Here is a 21529-nt window from a genome sequence, read left to right as displayed (position 1 = left end):
TTGACAGCTTTGAAGAGGAAACAGAAATGCAGGGTGTCAGCGGCAGCGTCACAGGAAATTCTGCCTTCTGCAAAGCCTCACTCACGTACCACGAAGCACAGCCTGAAGTGGACAGAAATGCTGGTGAAGAATATTCTTTTACGAAAAAGTCAAATCTCAGTGACTTCCCACATCAGTAGCTCTAAGCAAGACCTGGATGCTGATTTTTTTTTTTCTATTGGGTTATGTTTCACGGATTTTAGAAAGATTTCTTCTGCCAAAACTCAAAAAAATTTTAACGGAATTGTAAAATGTCACAGCAATGGAAATGTTCACACATTACACAGCTCTCAATTATATGACAGAGTAGAAGTGTCAGAAAGTTTCTGCTGTGTCATTTTGTGTTTCTTTGAAACTCTCACCTTCATCACTTTTCTTTACACAGCTGAACACCAAAGACTTGGCCTTGGTCCTAAGAACTTCTTTCTTGAAGTTTTCCTGAAGATTCTTCCAATTTTCAGTAGCTGAATTTTCAGCAGCATGGAGCATTCTTTCAGCTCCTTCACTTTGCTTTGAGATGGAAATTTCTTTACCACTTGAGGAAGTATGCTCTTCTTGGTAATTAATTTTGTAATATCCATCATTATTGAAATTTATCAAATGTAAAAATCACAATTTTTTGAAAATCTATGGCTTTTCAATTCTTTTACCTATTGCTGTAATAAACCATTGAATAGTGTTCCTAACATTGAAATATCTGCTTTCCTGGAGTATTCTAGACACTTGGGCTACCTGAGTGCCAAAACAGGCAAGTCTTTCACTTTATGGAGTTTATGATCTATTTTAAATCGTCTTTATAAAATGAGCTAGGAATTGTTCTTTGTACAGCAATTACCATGATTCAGTTTTAGAAGACTTTCATCTTTCCAGAAAGCTCCCCCCTGCCCCATTTACAGTCAATCTCTACTTTCACTCTCAGCTCCAGGCAAGTGTCCACCTGCTTTCTGTCTATAATGTTGACTTTTCTGGGTATTTCTTACATGGATTTGCAACCTGCTGTCTTTTGCATTCAGTGTCTTTCACTTAGCATAAGTTACCATCTTGTAGGGTTACCATCTTGTAAGGTATATCGGCACTTCATTCCTTTTTATTTTGGTGCAGTGTTGCATTGCACAGCTACGTGCTTTGTGTTCTTCTATCCAGCAGCTGATGGACTCTGGATCATTTCCATGTTGACCATTATGAATAATGCTGCTGGAAACATTTGTATACAAGAAATCTGCGGCCATGCGCTTTCACTTCTCGTGAGTAGATTCCTAGAAGTGGAATTGCTGGGTAGCATGGTAAGCTTACCTGTAACTTTTTAAGAAGCATTCGATTTAGGGAGTGCAGTGCTGTTTATGGAGAAGTTCTTTTTTTTTCTCCTTGGGGCAGCCCCGGGTTAGCTGGAAAAGTGCCCCCTGCTCTCAGTGGTTCAGTGGCCCAGGTTAGGAACCAACAAGACAGGGCCGCCCTTGCTTTTCTGGTGGGACTTTGAGCCGCTGGGGCAAGCTGGAGGCGGCAGAGGGTGTCTAGCCAGGCCCCTGCGCTCTGAGGGCCTCCCTCTATTCCCAGCTCCAGTGCTACTGTTCCCCTCTAGGAGGTGGTGCAGGTTCTGTGGGGGACCGTCCTGCTCTCGTGGACACTTGCTCCTCCAGAGACACTGAACTGTGGGTTGGTCGGCTCTTCTCTCAGTTTAGTCTTGCCTAGCTTCCAGCTCACAGAAATCCTCCTCCCCACACGTAGCTCGCAGACAGCATCCTTCTTTACTTTTACTTTCATTTTACATTTCCCCTTGTTATTACTGAAGTCATTCTTTGGTCATTTTGATGGAAATTTGGAAATGGGGCTGTTACACCATGGGGTCAAACCATCCAGAATTCCAGGAGCTCCTTTCTTCCCAGGCTCCCTCAGAGCCCCCTCATACTCCCTCAGGCCTTCCTGCTGCCTATTCTCTTCCCCCAAGCCCTGCCCCTTCTTAGGTCCAAAGAACTTGTTTTGGTTCTATGGTTTCTCTGATGTCTGGGCTGACCCTCCAATCTATACTGATCTCTCTACCTCCCTGAGCACGTTCTCTCTTATTTTCTTTCCTAAATAATGGATCTGCTCTGCTCCCCTTTTCCCTAATTGTCTACTCTGCGTGCATTATGGTATTAGTAGAAACTGCTTGCATACAGAGAGTAAAAGAATTTGGGGGCTGAGAAGGACCTTAGCAAGCATCCTTTTCAACCATCTCATTTTATATATGTAGAAACTAAGATCTGCAGAACTTATTCTTGTTAATGACAATAATAATAAGCAAATCTATACCTACTGTATACTTCATAAAGGACATTTATACATTGTATTCTGCTGGCAAATAATCCCATCAGGCAAGGAAGGGCAAATTGCCCAAGATAACATAGCTAGCTTCTGAAATGCTCTATCTGACAACTTTTGGAATTCACTTTGGCTTAGATTATGGAAATTCTTCCTAACATTGGGACAGATTGCTCTCAGTCAATTCTGTTTGACTCATGTTAAGTTTTAAAATTTTTAAATTGGGAGACAGCCTGCAGATTATTGAAGAAAAAACTGACATAGAGATTTTTCAAATAACTTTTGTTTTCTTTATGAAAAAAATGACAGCATGTAAAAGACATAAAAAATACCCACAATCCCACCTATCAGGAAAATAACATATAACCCTACACCAGTCTGGCGTGAATTTTGCACTATGTTTTTCTGTGCTACACCACACATGTATTTATGACTTTCCTACACTATAATATGTGTGCATGTGTGTGTATTTTTAACAAAAATGGAGTCACCCTGTATCTACTATTTTGGACTAAGCAGTTTTTGACCTAACTACATAAATTCAATGTTTTCCATGTCATTATAACCCAAGAAAGCATCAGCTTTAATGGTCCATAGTATTTTACTTTATGGGCATACCATGCTTCATTCAACTGATTCCATGTTGTTGGACATTTACTTGCTTACATTGTTTAAACAATAATGTTGCAGTGACTGTCTTTCTAAACAAATTTAAGATACATACATTATTATCTCAACTAAATTAGTAGAAGGCTTCTTGGTCGAAAAGGCATGGATGTATCTACAGATGTTGATATATAAAGCTTGGTTTAAAGTTGGAGAGCTGCATCCAGAAAGATGATGGGTCTGTAATATTTGGGAGCTATGGTATCACCCCAGAATAAATTGATCATGCAGCCTGTTTAATTGTCAGTCCTTGAGTAATAATTACAGTAGCTTTTGTCTTTATACCTCCTACCCTGTATTATTACTGGGACTTCTTAGGGAATCTTCTTCAGCCTAATATCGAAATTCACACTCTAACAGGGCATTCCAAACCATCTATGTCTGATTAAAATCACCCAGATTATGTTTTTTGCCAAATTCACTTTTTTTAACCAATTACATAAACCCATCGCTAGAGACCTGTGATCTTGATATAGCACTGGAGTCTTGCCTGCATTGGCAAATTAAGCTAGACATATCACACCTGAAAAACAGGATTACAGAACAAAGTAGTTGGCCAAAAGATGTTTGATAGGTCAATTAAAAAAATTCAGAGTTGAAAAAAATGTTTTTTTAAATTGAGTTGGAAAAGCATTCAAGATGCTTTATTTCCATCCTTTCATTTTGCAAATGAGGAAATGAACACTCAGAAAGACCCAGAGAGTTACACAGCTGGTTTGTGTCTGAGCTGGAACTTGAACCTGGGTCTCCTGATGCCCAATCAGATAGGCCTTCCACTGCTCTAGGCTGCCTGCCTGCCTGCTGCAGAGCTGGGGGGGAGGCTATCTTCCGGTGTTGGCCCCAGGAGCCGATGGACTAGCACTTCCCTCAACTTTTGTCGTTGTAAACGCTGATAATCGGTCCCTCTGTCCTTTCCACTGATATCGAACTAGGCCCCCTATGTCCCAGACGTTGCTTCTGGTCAGGAGGAATTTTCTTGCAAGATGAATCCTCTTTGCCCTCCTCGCAACAGCTGTTTTTAAGCTCCTTCCGCAACCCTGGGGAATTATATATATATGTGTGTGTGTGTGTATGCGTGTGTGTACATGTACACACATAAACCATCACCACCATTAACAGTTTGAGTAAAAGCCGACTTTACAGGAAATATTATCCATAACTGGAAGCACCAGGAGTCCCTCGGTTCTTCCCCTTCATTAACCGATAAAGTGACAGCGCGGGGGGGAGACGGAGGGGCAGGATCTGTCCGGGGCGGAATGTGTACGTGTGTGGTAGAACATCTGTGTAACATCACTTGGCTGTGCTCAGAAGAGTAACTAACAGGTCTGGAAGTGCAGGCCTGGGAAAACCGGCAAGTTGAAGTTCAGGGCAATAGCTGATGTGTGAAGAAAAATTAAGCCTAAAAGAATTTATTTTTTAAAGCCTAGTAGAATCTTGAAAAAGAATTTTTTATTACACATACGTTTCAAACACCAACATAGAGAATAAGGATAATGAACTGCCAGATATATCCATTACTGAAATTCAAAATTATGAAGAATCTGTCACCTCTGCTTTACCTATCCCTTTCTTTCTCTTTTTTCCTTTTCTTGGCTGAGATATTTTAAAGCCAATCCCAGACACTGTGGACTTTTATTCCCCACGCTTCAGTATGTATCTTTGAAAACATGGACAGTGTATTTCCTCATCACACGCCTAATCACACCAATGAAACTAATTAATAATTTGTGGGCATCCTCTGTCCTCCACCCATAATCTAATTGCCTCCACTTTTAATAGAATCTTTTTATCAGATTATAGATAAATAATACAGATGAACTTATTTGCAAAGCAGAAATAGACACGCAGATGTGGAGAACAAACATACGGATACCAAGGTGGGGGTGGGATGAATAGGGAGATTGGGACTGACAGATATACACTAATATGTATAAAATAGATAACAAGTGAGAACCTACTGTATAAATCTGGGAACTCTACTCGATGCTTCATGGTGACTTAAATGGGAAGGAAATCCAAAAAAGAGGGGATATATGTATATGTATAGCTGATTCACTTTGCTGTACAGCAGAAATTAACACAACATCATAAAGCAACTATACTCCAATAAAAATTAATTTAAAAAAAAGGAATCTTTTTTTTTCACACTGTAGAGTAAGGGAAACCTATTATGACTTGTACGCCCAGCCCATCCCACTGCAACAATTGTTCATTGTTCACACTCTTCGTAGAATTGTGAGGTTAAAAATCACTATTCCCAAGGACCAGAGAGTGCCCCTAGGAACAGACTGGAGTGACATCTGTAGGCTGGTTAATGGCTTGTAGCTTCAGCAAGGCCCAGTGCTTGATCATCAGGGCCAGCCCTTGGGCATTGCCTGGCTGGGTCACTGCTGTGAGTTACTGGAGCCGTAGAATTTAGTTGGGCTTATAAAACACAAGGACTTCAAGCATTGTAATGCACTATGTATTTATGAATACTGGTGACTGAGCAGAACCCCTTACCTAGAATAAAGACTGGCTTTGACAGTGGAAGGGTCAATAGTTCTTCTAATGAGTAGAGCTTACTGTGTTAGTGATGCAAAGTCCTTCCTTCCATCCATGTCTGGGAAGCCAGTTAGCTTGGATGCAGTGCAGGGGCCACAGTGTTTACCCTGGGGTGCGTGTGCCACTCAATTGCCAAATCTCCACTGCACCGTGTGCTGAGGAAGAGGCAGCTCCGAGCAGTGTTTAGTCGGAAGCGCTCACAATTCTGAGTGCTTCTTGTTTTTACTCTTGGCTTCCTGTTATGCAAAGATAGGCCGAGGGGGCTGGTGAAGTGTTGCAACACATGGAGACACACACCCGCAAAAGACAACTTCTCTGTACATTCCTAAGAGACACGCAAGCCCCAGAATGTGAACCCCAGAGGGATGGCCCTGGAAAGGCAGCCTAGGTCCAGTGAATTCAGAGTGCAGACCTTGCAAGCCTGAGGAAGAAACAGAAAGCCAGGTTCTCTCTCTCTCTGTCTCTCCTTCCTATGCCACAGAGACCACATTTTTACTTCTTCCTGCAAAAGACATAGCTGTGTTGCTAAGTCCCTTTGCAAAGCAAAGTTTGTTCTTTTAGGTTGAAAGGCTCACTTATCAAACAATGAATTTCTGCGAGCTATAGAACAAGGGAAAATTAAACCTGCTCAATTCCTGGGTCTGGAGGCAGATATTCAGGGGACAACTTTAGGCATTTCTTTGAACTAGGTTGTGTAAATTTGTCTCAGGGCAAGCATCCTGGGAAGGCCCCTGAGACTGAATTCCAGGGAACAGAGCAAGCACCCGGGCTGTCCCCAGTCTCACATCGCATATTACCTTTTGTGGAGGTGGGGGTGGAGCAAAGTGTTTCAAGCCCAAGTTAAAGGTGAAACTGAGAGTTAAAAAAAAAAAAGAAAAAAAATCCAGGAACGTAATCAGAGGGTAAATTTATCCTAAAGTCTAAATGCCAGGTTTTGAAAGTGGAAAGATTTTTACAGGCCCCCCCCCCGCTCCCCCAAAAGTGGGAGTTTCAAAGTAGAGGTCAGTGTGCTCTGGAGAAGGCAAAGAGAACAGGAATAAAGAAAGTGGGCCTGGAGGTTCTGAAGTTAAAAGGCAATTTTCTTCTAGGCGGGCTGTCTTCCCACAGTCTGATAACAGGACAGGCTGACTCTGCAGCTGTGGTGGAGGGGATGGGGTGTGCGTGGGCGTAAGCGTGTGAGCAAGTGTGTGGGTGACTGCGTGTGGGTGTGAATGTGTGTGGGGGTGCGAGGGCTGCAGGCAATGGTGTACGGACCCCCACTGACCACCTCCAGGGAGGCAGCCGTGATGGGCCTGCTTGTTTCCCACTGCTCCCAGGGCTGCCTCCTCAGCCAGGGTGGGGGGCCCTCTGTGAGCTGCCCTGTGGGCCGAGTGCTGGGCCCCCCACAGATTGGTCCCGTGTTCCTCCCTCCCACGTCTCGGCCCCACTGGGCTTTGGTCAGGATCCTTCGGTCTCTTCAAAGGAGCTTGTGCAGAGAGCCCGTAAGATGCAGCAGGACTACTAATATGCCCATTTTCCCGTTGGGGTGTCAGCACAGCCTCGGTGCTGGGCTGGAGGTTTCAATACTACTTCCCTGTCACTCTTTCATCAAGGCCTGCAGAGCCTTGCAGAGCTTTCGTTGGACGGAAAAAGCAGCACACGGTGGTTAACACATAACATTGCGGCAAAATGGGTGGAGGCAGAGGCTGGTGTCTCCGCGATGGGCTGGGAATAGTGGCCCGTCCCCTTTTCATCTAACCCTTACTGCCTGACACTGTGAACCCTTAGACACGATTCCCAGTCTAGGTACCTCTCTTTACCACTATAATATGTGCCTCTCTGTGGGCTGTGTGGCCTAGGTGTGGATATTGGGCTTTAAAATTAGATTTCTAGCTGCGTACCTGGGCAAATCACTTTACTTCTCTGAGTTCCAGTTCCTGGTCTGTAAAATAGAGCTTACCACAAAGAGGTACAGTGAGCATTCAACCAGACCTACTTGATCTTTTTTTTCCCTTCAAATCTTTATTGGAGTATAATTGCTTTACAGTGTTGTGCCAGTTTCCACTGTACAACAAAGTGAAACAGTTGTGCTTATACATATATCCCCACATCCCCTCCCTCTTAAGCCTCCCTCCCATCCTCCCTATCCCATCCCTCTAGGTCATCACAAAACACCAAGCTGATTTCCCTGTGCTATGCAGCAGCTTCCCACTAGCTATCTATTTTACAATTGGTAGTGTATATATGTCAATGCTACTTTCTCACGACGTCACAGCCTCCCCTTCCCCACCCCCCACCGTGTCCTCAAGTCCATTCTCTACGCAGACCAACTTGATCTTGATAGATAGCGTGCTTGCATGGCTGCTGGCGCCGGTAAGACCTCACTAAATACGTCACTGTTTGTGTGGGTCATTATTACATCAGGGATTCTGCCTTCCCTGGGCACTCCGCTTGCGTGGGCACACGTGAACATATCTAGAAATCCCACAAATGGGTAGAGATCAGCCAATGTTTGTTACAAATATGAAATGCCTGATGGTGGCTCACATTTCTCTCTAAAATGTTTATTTTCTTCACTCAAGAAACATTTATTGAGAACTTTCAATGAGCCAAATGCTCTTCTAGAAAGTGTGGTTTGATTGGTGGAAAAAATTTATAAAAATTCCTGCTGCTGGGAATCTACTTTCTGCTGCCTGAGCCTGCATCTTTTCACATTTGGCAGTTTGTGATTGATTATGAATCTACTATTTAATACAAGGGGAATGTGCCAGGGCTCTGGCCCATGGAGAACTAGGGCTGGGATGGAGGCAGCTGTTGGCAGCAGCACGCAGTGGAATGCATTTCTGTGTGCCGGCGTGCACAGCAAGTATTTGAAGCCTCGCAAGTCTCGAGTTCACTAATGCAGATGATTTTCTCTACGTTTCAAATGCTGCACATTACCTAGCACCATGCCCCACACGTAAGAAATGCTCAAGAAATTTTTCTGATTGGTTAATTTAAAGGATGTGAGTTTCTTTGTTAAAGAGGACCCATCCTATGAATCTTCTATTTGAACTGTATTCAACATTATTTTCTCTCCTTATAAAACACACACACACACACGCACACTCATGCACACGTACACTTTTTTCCTCTCTTTGTTCCTTCCAGTTAACTTTTCTGAGCCAGACACAGTGAGGAGGGTCCTCAGGATACTGAAATGAATAAGTTGTGGTCCTTGCCCTCAAGAACCTCTCCATAGCTCTAGTATCTTATAATCCACAGACATGAAAGAAAAGCATAAAGATATTTATTCCTTACTACTCAGCTATAAAAAAGAACAGAATAATGCCATTTGCAGCAGCACGGATGCAACTAGAGATGGTCGTACTAAGTGAAGTAAGTTAGAAAGAGAAAGACAAACATCTAATGAATCTAAAATACGGCACAAGTGAACCTATCTACAAAACGGAAATAGATTCACAGACATAGAGAACAGACTTGCGGTTGCCAAGGGGGAAGTGGGGGAAGGAGAGGGATGGACTGGGAATTTGGGATTAGTACAATAGATGCAAACTATTACATTTAGAATGGATAAACAACAAGGTCCTACTGTATAGCATAGGGAACTATATTCTATATCCTCTGATAAACCATAATGGAAGAGAATATGAAAAAAATATATATGCATGTATAACTGAGTCACTTTGCTGCATAGCAGTAAATAACACAACATTGTAATTCAACTATACTTCAATAAAAAAACAAATTTAAAGAAAAGATATTTATTCCTGAGCCATTGGGCCTTCTGCTCACCTACGCAGCCAAATATCTCTTTCTGAGAGAGACCACTGAGATCAGAAACTCAACCACTTCTTTATAAAGGACCCCTTGCTTTTGAACGGTCCTTTATACACTTAAGGGTCCTCTTGCAGAACATGGACATTTGTGTAAGGGTATGGTCAAGAGCCTTGGCAGAAAGGGTGAGCAGGGCTGAAACCCAGCTGGTGCTACTCTCATGAAGCTGTTCTCCTGGTGCGTGGCTGCACCTATCCAGCCAGGGGCGCCATCTGCTCCCCCAGGACAGCTCCTGGCCCAGGCATGTGAGGTGGACCCAGGCTGGCCCTGGATCTTTGCTTGTCACAGGATGACAGCCTCTGGCCTTTCACTCCCATTCCAGGCAGCAACCCCTGCTTCGTGAGAATCTCCGATCTGGAAAGTAACATAATAGATGTTCAGAAATCAAAGAATGAGCCCAGAGAAGACTAGCATTGAAGGAAACATTTTTAACTCGAGGCACTGGAGATCAACTTAGATATCAATGCAAGACAGAGAAGGTTACTGTTTTCCTTGGGACTTTACAGAGACCTTGCACCAGGTCTAAGTGTGGGAGAAAGGAGGCACAGCAAGAAAATCCACTATCCCCAAGAGTAGGGGGACGAAGGTAATAGGTTCAAACAGCAACACGTGACCTTGAGATCCTCACAGAGGTACCTCCAGGCAGTTGGGTAGATGAGTTTGCAGCTCAGGAGAGGGTGTCAGGGTGTGGGGGTGGGGGGCGTGGGGAAGCCATATAAATTCTGTTGCCTCTTCAAATTTCTTTAAACAAGGTTCCCAGACTAATGCACTGCTCAAATCAACATATTGAGAAAATGCCTTCCATAGTTTTCCAGCTTTGACTGGACTATTCCCATCTCACTCACATTTTCAGAGCCTCTAGAATAGAATCTAAACTCATGCAGAGTTGAAAGCAGATGGAAGAAATGTCTCAGAAGTAAACCCTAGATGATTTTTTGATTTTATCGGGGTGGGGGTGGGGGGCTCGGAGGGGAGAGAGGGGTCAGAAGATGAGAAGATAAAGAAAGGAAGTGATAATGCCTCCCGAGGTGACTTCTCTGTTTATACTTCCTCCTTTAATTTTTTCTCATTCCAACCTGTGGCATAAAGCAGCTAACTTCTACTGCAGAAACAGCACCCTGAGAATGTGGAACTTTATCTATGTCTCTCCTGTCTATGTCTCTTCTTGCCCTCCCTCACCTGCAGACTAAAATGCAGCCTATGTGGTTCAATTTCACAACTTGTCTCTACGTTATCCCGGACCTCCCTTGCTTAGGTATATGAGATGGCTCCCTAGTACCTCTCAGATCAAGGTTGAACTTCTCACTCTGCCACCGGAAGCCACTTCTCTGGACTCTCCAGTTTAATTTCTCTATTTAATGTCTCTATTCCATTCAGATTCCCAGAAGTGCTGACCGATAGAACTTTCTGTGGTGATGGAAATATTCTCTTTCTGTGTTGTCCATGACTGCAGCCATGAGCCACATGGGCTACTGAGCGCTTGAAACGTGGCTGGTGTGACTGAGGCCCTGAATTTAATTTATTTTAATTCATTTCAACGTACGTAGCCAGTCACGGAAAGCGGCTACTGGACTGGACAGTGCAGTGCTGGGGGCTTGTTCTTTCTTTATCTACCAGAGTGAGGGTGGGTTTCCCACCTCCCTAGAGTGTTCAGCAAACTCTTAGCAACTGCCTTCCAACTACCCGCCTTGCCTCGCTGGTCTGCCCGCAGCCCCCTCTCCGGCCCGCAGCCCAGCTCAGACCTCCTTCCCGAGGGGCTGGGAGCGTGCGCTCTGTGTGTGATGACTGGATCCCAAGCAAAGCTTATCACAGTTATTATTTTCATTATGAGAAACAGCCCCATAAATAGTAACAGATTTCTTTGTTTACTTTATCCGGGAACAAGTCACACCCACAGAGAAGACAGACTGTTCAAAGGAACAAAGCCGGAAAGTTAGTCAAAACCAAGGCCAACTCGGGGCCCACCAAGTTTTCTTCTCTGATGTTTTCTTTTCTTAAAGGAAGATCAGCTGGCTTTTTAAAACAATTAATTAATTAATTAATCTTTTGGCTGTGTTGGGTCTTCGTTGCGGGCTTTCTCTAGTTGCAGCGAGCGGGGGCTACTCTTCCTTGCGGTGTGCGGGCTTCTCAGTGCAGTGGCTCCTCTTGTTGTGGAGCACGGGCTCTAGGTGTGCAAGCTTCAGTAGCTGTGGCTTGTGGGCTCAATAGTTGTGGCTTTCGGGCTCTAGAGCGCAGGCCCAGTCGTTGTGGCGCATGGGCTTATTTTCTCCACAGCATGTGGGATCTCCCAAGACCAGGGCTCGAACACGTGTCCCCTGCAACGGTAGGCAGATTCTTAACCACTGTGCCACCAGGGAAGTCCTTCTGCTTTGATATTGCATTGTCTCATTGTAGGGCTGGCAGATGAGCCATGCTGAGGGCCGAGGTGGGAGGTGGCTCTTATGTGGGACAGAAGGATCCCCTGCTTCATCACTGTCTCATCAGAACCCCTGCGGTCATCTCCCCAGTGTTCGGGCCTCATTCCAGCAATGGGAGCTTGTTTTGCACCGTCCACACTCATGGCCGAATGCCCACAGTCATATCGTGTATGGTGGATGTATGGGCGAATGGGATTATTTCTGAAATATAACAGATAGTTAGCCAGGGCCTTGATCCTATGTGTGCGGACAAAGTGGTTGCCTACTTGTCACAAAGACCTCAAGACCCCTCTTGGCCAAGTCTGAGAACATAAGATTCTCATAACTACTCCTCCTTTGCCAGGCTGTTCTGCAATGCACAGATGCTTCTCAGGGGGAGGTTTTGGGTGTTGCATGTTTGTTTTTGTTATGGTTGTTTTTGCCACTACAGAGCATAAAAAATTTCCCAGAGCTATCTGAGCAGCTGAATTCTTCTGTTCTGAGTTAATTCTCTTCAGTCTCTGGTGTCGTTTTGCCTCCTGCACCCCTGATCCTACTTCTTCAATGCTTGTTGGAGTCCTTCAGTTTCTCCTATTTTCTAGAGTAGTCCTAACAGTTTCTATGGTCTCTGAGGGGTAGCCTGAGTCTGGGGGGACCTGAGTCTTCAGAGTCACCACATGGCACCCATCTGCTTCCCTCCTCTCCTGGGCTGGCTGCCTTAGGTGGCCTCACCCTGGAAGCCATGTGAAGGCTTCTTACTATGCACTTGCTGCCGGGGTGGGGGGGGGGTCCTCCCTCCCAAGTCTGATACTGTTTCAGAGGATAATCACAAAAGTCACACGGGCTGGGCTACACAGAGGCTACCAAGGGAGGAAAATCCCTGCGCGTCTGCAAGAATCCCTCACTCTTCTCTCTTCTCCCAAAATTCTGTATGTGAACCATTCTTCCCATCTCTGCCCTCTTTCTAGTATAAATATGAGTCTTTCCAAGTTGCAGTCTCTGGCCTAGAGAGAGACACAGCTGTGCACCGTTCTTCAGATTCCCTCCTCCCCACCGTATCCCTGCCCACACCCTCCTCTGGTTCCTTCAGATCATTTCAAGAGCCTTAGAGCAAGTGATCAGCCCTAGAGTGGCTGTTCTTTGAGTTACAGATGGAAGGCCTCAAAGATAGCAGTGAACTGAAGAGCTAGATCAAAGATAGAATGCTTAGCTGGCGTGCTGGGATACGCGGATATAAAGCAAACCCTTTGCTAGCACGCTGCTAAATTGTCGTCAAAATGCCGTTACTTTTTACTACAATGGGGTATCTGCACTCTTATGATGTCTGTCCAATAGGAGGTTGAATCAAGTATGTCTTGTGCCCTCGTGTACAACATAGGATGACCTCTCCAGTCCCTAGTGGGAGGGGTGACTGCAGCTGGCAGCTTGCGGATGAGGCTATGTGACCACAGTGCAGACCCTTTATGGGGTAAAGGGAGCCCAGTTAGGGCGGAGTGCACTTCAGACAGCAAAACAGGATGAAACGTGTAAATGGGGTGATAACCCTGAATCCAGTTAGAGTCAGTGGAAGAAAGACTCTATGATGCTGTATAAAATTCTGGTATTGGAAAGCATGTCATGAATGTAATTAAAGGTTGAAAACCACAGGCCTAGAAGGAAATAGAATGAAAAGAATCAAAAGCAATGAGAGAGGTTGTTGATTTAATGCATTGAAGATGGGAATGAAGGAAGAGGGAAAGCTTGGTGATGGAGCAACATTTTGAAATGAAGAGGGAAGTTTAGGAGGTTCTCAAAGATGATCTCTGTCTTCACAAGAGGAAGTAAAGTTACTTGGTAAAAAATAATGAGTGACATTTGCTTACCTTGGACCAGGGACTGTGCAAAATGGTTTATATGTATATTAACTTGTTTAATCTCCACAACAATTCCATAGAATAGGGGCTATGATGACCCTAGTTTAACAAGCAAGGAAACTGAGGCTCAGAGAAGTTGCACAATGTACCCAGGGTCAAAAAGGACAAACTGTTCTTTACCAGGTGAGATAAGATGGGGTGAGAGTGGAATTGGCTTAGTTCAGCTACATCATGAGTGCTCCGGGGACTGCCAGAAGCTGGATAAGGGGATTATAAGCTGAAGACTTTCTCCAGCAAGGGGAAGAATACAGACACCAGGGACTGGCAGACATTTGTGGAGCGCACCCAGCACAAAGTTGAGGAGACACGGAGTTCTAATGTGGTTTTAAGGGCACTGTTGAAGCAGCTGGGAAAGAGGGAGGAGGAGAATCAGAGGAAGGCCATGATGACCCACAGGGGACCACAAGCCAGCTGATGGATCGCTGTGGAGGGGAGGGAAGGAGAGAGTTATCCTGGGTGGGAGTTACCATGAAGACAAGCTGCGGACATCTGGATCTTAATCTGATGACAGGCGGAGCTCTTCTATGAAAACAAAAACCTACTACATGATGTAGTGGGTTAAGGGGTCTGGATTCAACTTCTGCTTCTGTGTCCTGTTGGCTGATTCACATTCCTTTCAAATGCTTATGTGTTGTCAGCCACAAGGGAGGGACAACCCAACTGAAAAGGTAGTGGGTTGTGGGGAGGCTCTTGGTCCAGCAGAAAGGGTTGTGGACACTCTCAGTGGGCGGGGGACAGAGAGCACTTGACGAAACTGGGCAGGAAGATTCAGGATGTGCCAGCATCCTGCATGCTGGCTGTGTGGTCAGGGAACAGGGGCTCGGTGGGGGGGGGGGGGGGGGGGGCGGTGGCACTGGGGCAGAGCAGTACTGGACAGTGAGTTGGGGGACACAGCAGCTCCTTCTGTGGAAGAAGCCAGGCAGCTTCTGGCTGCCTATGCAGCTGCGTGGGACTCACCCTGAACCCTGAGAGCAAGAGGCATTATTTTCTCCCCTCTCTTGTCAGATATCGACTCCCACGCAGGAAAAAGGAAGCACCTTTTGTCAGATGCTGCGGCCACTTCCTCTTCAGAAGGCTCCAGCCAATCTCTGGCTTTGCAGAACGAGGGGGCTGACTCCAGCTGCCGGACCTTGAGGGTGTGGGGCCCCGGGACCGGCGCTGGTAGGAACGGGCTCCTCGGCTGGCTAGCTGGGTCCCAGGGCATCCTCTCTGCTGCAGGTCTGGGCCCGTGAGCCCGGCCTGGCTGGGGCCCAGTGCTTCCCAGCCCCTCCCTGCACACTGCTCACAGCCCCAGTCAGCCCGCCTGTCTGTCCCTCTCCACAGCTCGGTCAAGGAGCGTGATGACCGGGGAGCAGATGGCGGCCTTTCACCCGGCATCCACCCCCAACCCGCTGGAAAGACCCATCAAGATGGGCTGGCTGAAGAAGCAGAGGTCCATTGTGAAAAACTGGCAGCAGAGGTACTTCGTGCTGAGGGCGCAGCAGCTCTATTACTACAAGGACGAGGAGGACGTGAAGCCACAGGTACCAGCCTCGTTATTTGCCCACTTCCCAGGGCTGGTGGGGGAGGTGGATGGAGCCCCAGAGATTACTTGGATGAGTCCTTTGGAAGGACTTGTCTCTCTCCTTCTCACCCTTTTGGAGCTACGTAAACTGAGTTGCAGAGATGACAGGGTGATTGACCTTCCTCCATGGAAGTCCCGGATGAGCACTGGGGCTCTTCCAAAACGCAGCGCTAAGTCAAGGTTGGCAGTGTGGTCTTGATGGGGATGTGGAGCGCAAGGGCTCAGGGAGAGTGGATTTGGGTTCAGGACAACTGATTTGGGGCTTTCATTTATTTGTCTGTTCAGTCAATATTTATTGAGCATCTACTGCACACCAGATACTGTTCTGGGAGTTGAGATAATCCAGTGAGTAAAACAGATAAAAACCCTGCCAGGTGGAATTTAGAAGTTGGGGGGGGAGGGGGAGGGAGGCAGAAAATAAACCTAGTCAATAAGAAAAGTATGTGCTTTGTTAGAAAATGACTAGTTCCATGAGGGAAAAATAGAATGGGCTGGGGGATCAAGCGTTGGGGGGAGGTGGTACAATTTTAAGAAGGGTGGTCCGAATGACTTTATGAAAAGGGGGACATTTGAGAAAAGATTAAGGAGGAAAGACAATGAACCAGGCAGACCTCTAGGGAAAGAGCACTCTGGGCGGAGGCGACCGTCGGTGCAAAGGCCCTGAGGTAGAGCATGTCTGATGTGTGTGGGAAATAGCAAGGAGGTGGGGGCAGCAGAGTTAGGGAATGAGAGCATCGGAGGGGATGAGGTCAGAAAGGGGAGGGCAGGGGGTCAGGGTGCAAACTGCAAAGGACAGTGTAAGCCACTGTAAGTCTTTACACTGAGGGTAACGGGAGGTCTTGCAAGGTTCCCAGCAGAAAGGGGACTTTCTTGGTTTATGCTGTAAAAAGATGGCTCTGGCTACCATGCTCGAAAATAGATCCAAGGCTGAAGGGAGGAGGCATAAGGGTAATTTAGGTGAGAGGTTGTGATATTTAGAATCTCGGTGGGAGTTGAGGGCTGGAGGAAAATGATCAGATCCCTGATACACTTTGAAAGTACAGTAAGCAGGACTTCCAGGTGGAGTGGATGGGGCTAAATAGGGCTTTGATCCTCAGTCTTGGGCCTGGGTCTTTTCTTCCTGCCTCACTGATTCCTCATGGCCACCATGGTGAATGAGAGCAAAAGGAGATACTACTGACAGTTGAGAGACCCCAAGTGTAAATTGTATGTCTTAAGGCAACCAGGAAAACTGGCCACGCTTTCTAGAGCTCATGCCTGTGGAGGTGAAATAATGGGCTTGGTCAGAAGGAACTTATTAGGACAGACTCTAGAACTTTCTGGAGCCAGAAAAAAAGTCGCGAGAAGGGTGAGGATATTGGAGGTGGATGGCGGAGTATGTAAAGAAACAAGAAGATCATTTTGGAAGAGGACAGTTCTCTCTAAGGGCAGGCTTGACACCCTGTGACACATCGGCAGTGCCTGGTTAACCAGCTGATCTGCCTTTAAAAAAAGAAAATATCAGAGAAGAAAGCCTGGTGGGCCCCGAGTTGGCCTTGGTTTTGACTAACTTTCTGGCTTCGTTCCTTTGAACGGCCTCTCTTCTCTGTGAGTGTCTGTCCCTGCAGAGGCTGGAGAGGGGCCAGAGACCCCACCACTGTCTGGGCTCTTGCCCAATGTCCTATGTGTGGTAACCAGACTTCCTTCACTTTACAAACAGACCCTATCAGAGCCAAGCAGTTACAGGTTAAGGTGGGGTTCCTGGTGCATGAGTAGCCGAAGCAGGAAGTCTTCCTGTCTGCGGAGAGTGAGGGAGATGGCAACGGCACGTTGGCCTTCCCAAATCAGCAGGAAGGGAAGCTCAGTGAGGCTTACTTCCGAGAGGTGTAGCGGGGCAGCTCGTGTTCTTTTCCTGGCTCTGCTACCATCTGGCCATGTAATTATTTGATTTTTCTGGACCCCACTTGCTTCTTTTGTAAAATGAGACAATCATACCTGGCCTGCATCTGTCGCAGGATTACATGATATGAAGCACATGTAAAAAACTATTTTGTAAAAGCATACAAAATATGCTTGATGTCAAAGGGTAAAATAAATTATTGGAGGTCCTGGCTTTTCTCCCCTGCTTGTGGAAGAGGAAACTCCGAGTCCTCTCCGGATTAAATTAGTCTGGGATAATTAGGTAAAGCTTCTTCTAGAATGACAAGTATGGTTTGTTTTTTAGGAAAGCTATTAAGGTATCAGACCAATATGTCAAGGTCAAAAAAGTCAAATGAGAAAACCACACAACCCCTAAATAGGTGGCTGAAAAAAGCATTTGATAAAATCCAAGACTCATTTCAGATATAAAAAGTTTTTTTTTTTTTTAAAAAAAAGCTTTCAGGAATAAAATGATAATTTCTTAGAATATTTTATTGGGTTGGCCAAAAATTTCATTCGGGTTCATCCGTAAGATGTTACAGAAAAACCTAAACAAACTTTTTACAATGCTTTATGTGGCTATGAATATTTTAATTACAAAAGCTATATGGGTGCTTGGTAGGAAATTTGGAGGATGCAGAAAATCACAAAGCAGAAAATAAGAATTATCCCATCAGTAATAAATAGCCAGCTAAATCCTCAATTTTTCCAGTTTTTTCTACACATGCACATTTGGAAACTCTTTTATTCTAAATGCAAAATTAGCATAATAATATTTTTTAATTAAAAATTAACAATATGTCATGAATATTGTCCCTTATTATTAAATATTTGTCTACAATGTAATTCTTACTGGTGGCAAAATAATTTATTGTATGGACATTCTATAATTTATTTTACCAATTTCATCCTGCACATTAGTTGAGAATTTGGGCTGATGTTTCTATATTATTATAACAAACAGGAATTAAGTGGATATCCTTGTAGACTTTTCATGTATCCATCATTATTTCATTAAGATAAAGAAAAGTCTATTCAAAATAAAGTACTTTTATCATGTTATCATTTAACATTGTTTTGGGATTCATAGACACTGCAAATATCTAGAAGTGAAATGAAAGATATGAACTAAATTCTTGGGAAAAAATAAAGGTCTATTTCCATACTAGGTTTTACACCGTTCATGATTCTGGATGGATGAAGACGTACATGTGAAAATGAGTTTATAAAAATCCTAGAAGAAAGTGTAATTATCTGCATGATCTTTGGGAAGCAGGTGTTTCTTAAGCATAGCAACAAAGGAAAAGACTGATTTAATAGCATAAATAGAAATGTCTGTACCTTAAAAAACAACATAATAAGTTGAAAAGGCAAATAATAAACAGGAAAAATTGCTCATACACATCTGGCAAACAAATATTCTTCATATTTAAGGTAGTCTCAAATTTATAAGAAACAACAATAGAAAAATGAGCAAGTGACATAAATGGGCAATTTCCCAAAGAAATGTAATAGCCAAAAAGCATATGTAAAAAAGCTCACTCTCAATCATAATTAAAGACGTGCAATGGAAGTTGAGATACTGTGGTTCCCTTACCAAAACGGCAAAAATTGTCTAAAAAGTCCAGTGTTGGTAAAGACTAAGGAACAGGAATTCTCATGCACAGCTGGTGGAAACGAAAATCTGTACAATCTTTCTGGAAGGTAATATACCTCTTAAAAATACTCTTCCACCCTGCATTTCTAAAGTAGGAGTTTATGATAGTGATGTGGAAAGAGGAGCCAGTGGTAGGGGCTAAGTTCTATCAGGGAACTTTCATGTATCTGTACAATAGAATATAATTCAGCTGTTGATGACTAAACTGATACTTTTTGAAACTGGAAGATATCCCTAATATAATTGTTCTGGAAAAAAAAAAGCAGTTAAAAGCAGAGGATGATTTATATGCTAATCCCTTTCCAGGGGAAAAAAATCATAAATCTATAACTTATGGGAAAATGCTTAGAGAGAAATACACAGAGGTGTTAACTGGAGGTACACATAACTTTTAATTTTCTTCTTTCTCTATGATTAAAATATAACTTACTTATAAATTTAAAAAGAACACAATATACTCCAATTCCTAAAAAGCTCAAAAAAAAAAATCACTCCAATAATCTTAGAGCAATGAGATGAAAAGCCCTCATGTATACTGGTGATATGCATGTTTGGTGCAGCCTTTCTAGAAAGCACTTTGGCCAGATTTCTAAGAGCCAAAAAATGTCATATCTGGAATGATCCAGTCATTCCGGTTTTAAGAAGCTATCCAAAAGAAATAATAAGATGTATGCAGTGCTATTTGTAATGAGAAACATTAGACCAAATGTCCGACAAAGGAGATTGATTAAGTAAATTATGGAGTCCTGTAGGATGCACCCTTGTATATGCTCTTCTAGGGGACTCTGGGGTTCGGGAAAAGGCAGTCTGTGCATTTTTTCCTCTCAATTTTCAGAAAGGTCTGTCCGGCTCTAATAGCATAACGTCCTGTAAGTTTATGACCTAGCTTTCTATAATGCATTCCAAAAGTTTCTTTGTCAAAGAGGTTGTTTAAAACAGAATCTCAACAAATTGGCCTCAAGTCTCTGCTACAATGATGGTTTTAGACAATCCTGGCTTAGCTGTTCCGTTGCCTCATCTGCTTTCTCTGAAGTTAGAATAGATGGCAGTCTAGTAGGGGCGAGCTGGGGAATGTTTAACCAGCAGCCCTCTGATAGGGGAGCTGTTTTGGATGCAGCACTTGCCAATTTCTGTGGTGTAAACATTCCCACCATGGCTGATTCAAGCTACCAGCATCCCTGAAGGCAAGAGTTGAGAAGGGATGTACAGTAGCACAGTGTTAGATAGATACCACACAGATAAGTTACGTGTAAATGACCACATGAACAGAAATAATAGTAAAATGCAGCAAATAATTAGGTAAATAGAAAAAAAAATTTCTTTTCATTTATATTTATACAAGATGATGAATGTTCACCAAACTTACTGTGGTGATTATTTCATGACGTATGTGGGTCAAATCATTGTGCTGTGCACCTTGAACTTGGACAGTACTGTATGTCAATTGTGTCTCAGGGGAACCGCAAGAAAAAAAAAGGAAAGAATTAGAAAGTGATAAATTCTGAGTGCTACCTTTATTTTTTATTTATTTATTTTTGAAGCATTCAGCAGAACAAAATTAATTTTTTATTAAGCAATCTTACTGGGACATTTTGTGACTGTTTTTAAACTGCGTGTCTTCTCCAGCGTCTATTGTCTTGGCTATTTTTTTTTCTTTAAGAACTTTTATTGACATACAGTTGACTACCTTTATTTTTAATATAAAATATTTCATTGTAAGTTTATATAATTTAACTTTTATTAATGGCTGTGAGTTATGGCACCCGAATAAAACACTATGTTGCTTTTTTTAGACAGGAGGGAGCATTGTTTGGTAGGAAGATAGAGTGTCATTTCAGAGGTACCTGCCTCTCCTAAGTATGTCTCTAAACTACGATTTGATAGTGTCATCTAAAAATAGTAAAAATAAAATACAAAGTATGTATATAGCATTTTTTGAACAGTTACTAGGTGCCAGGTTCTGTGCTAAATGTCCTGGATACATATCCGGCAGCACAATCTCACGGTCATTTTTTCTGAGGCCACTGATATTATTTAAAGATGGTGAGGAGCATGTAGGTGGTGGTTATTTTTAAGTGATAAAATTAGAGAAGTGTAGGCAGATATGTTTTCTTTTCCCTTGTCCTCCTTCCTGTACCACCCCTCCTCCCCTTTCTTCTCTTCTTCCCCTTCTTCCCCTTCCCCCTCCTCTTCCTCTTCTTCTTTCTCTTCTACTCTTTTTCTCACTAGTCTTAGACATTTTCATTGCTAGACCCTCAAGAAACATTTATTCTTTCGGGATTCTGAGCTGATCTGAGAGTTCCTTGAGACCCTTCCTTTATAGTTTTTCTGTTGCCAATCCTTTTCATCCATGGTTTGCTCTAGAAACAAGACATACCTGTTTACTCAGCTCAGAATCAGGCACACTACCTAGTGAGATGTAAATTATGAGTAAGTAACTCTAGGACAAATTAACTATGTCCCCTCGTGCAGTTACTTAGACTTTGAAAGTGTTGGTTTCCTCATCTGCAAAGTGGGAGTGGCCATCTTGCCCTGCTTTTGATTTGGGGCTGTTCTGAGGTCTAAGGAGACGTTGCATGTGACAGCGCACTGTCGATGGTAAGGCAATGAGCAGACACGTGGTGGAAGTGACATTTTTCTGATAACATATTCATGTGTAAGGTCACAAATTCCACCCTCTCTCTCCCCCTCCCCCCACGGATCCACGATCCTCTTCCCCTGTCCCTTCAAGCGACGT

General features: G+C 43.9%; 1 protein-coding gene across 2 annotated transcripts in view; it reads left to right on the top strand.

The window, feature by feature from the left end:
* The window catches only part of ARHGAP25 (Rho GTPase activating protein 25), an 83965-nt gene that overhangs the window by 22785 nt on the left and 39651 nt on the right, over positions 1-21529 (top strand). The window contains exons 1-2 of one of the 2 annotated variants that reach the window (XM_057742804.1): positions 14787-14833; positions 14996-15195. In XM_057742804.1, coding sequence (XP_057598787.1) covers positions 15013-15195 — 183 coding nt within the window. In that variant the 5' untranslated portion in view covers positions 14787-14833; positions 14996-15012. Of the gene's footprint in view, positions 1-14786; positions 14834-14995; positions 15196-21529 lie in introns of those variants that run through there. The other variant, XM_057742803.1, reaches the window with a different exon arrangement.

The sequence above is a fragment of the Hippopotamus amphibius genome, chromosome 7 (assembly GCF_030028045.1).
Source record: "Hippopotamus amphibius kiboko isolate mHipAmp2 chromosome 7, mHipAmp2.hap2, whole genome shotgun sequence".
Classification (NCBI taxonomy): Eukaryota; Metazoa; Chordata; class Mammalia; order Artiodactyla; family Hippopotamidae; genus Hippopotamus; species Hippopotamus amphibius.
This window is presented reverse-complemented; position numbering and strand designations above follow the sequence as displayed.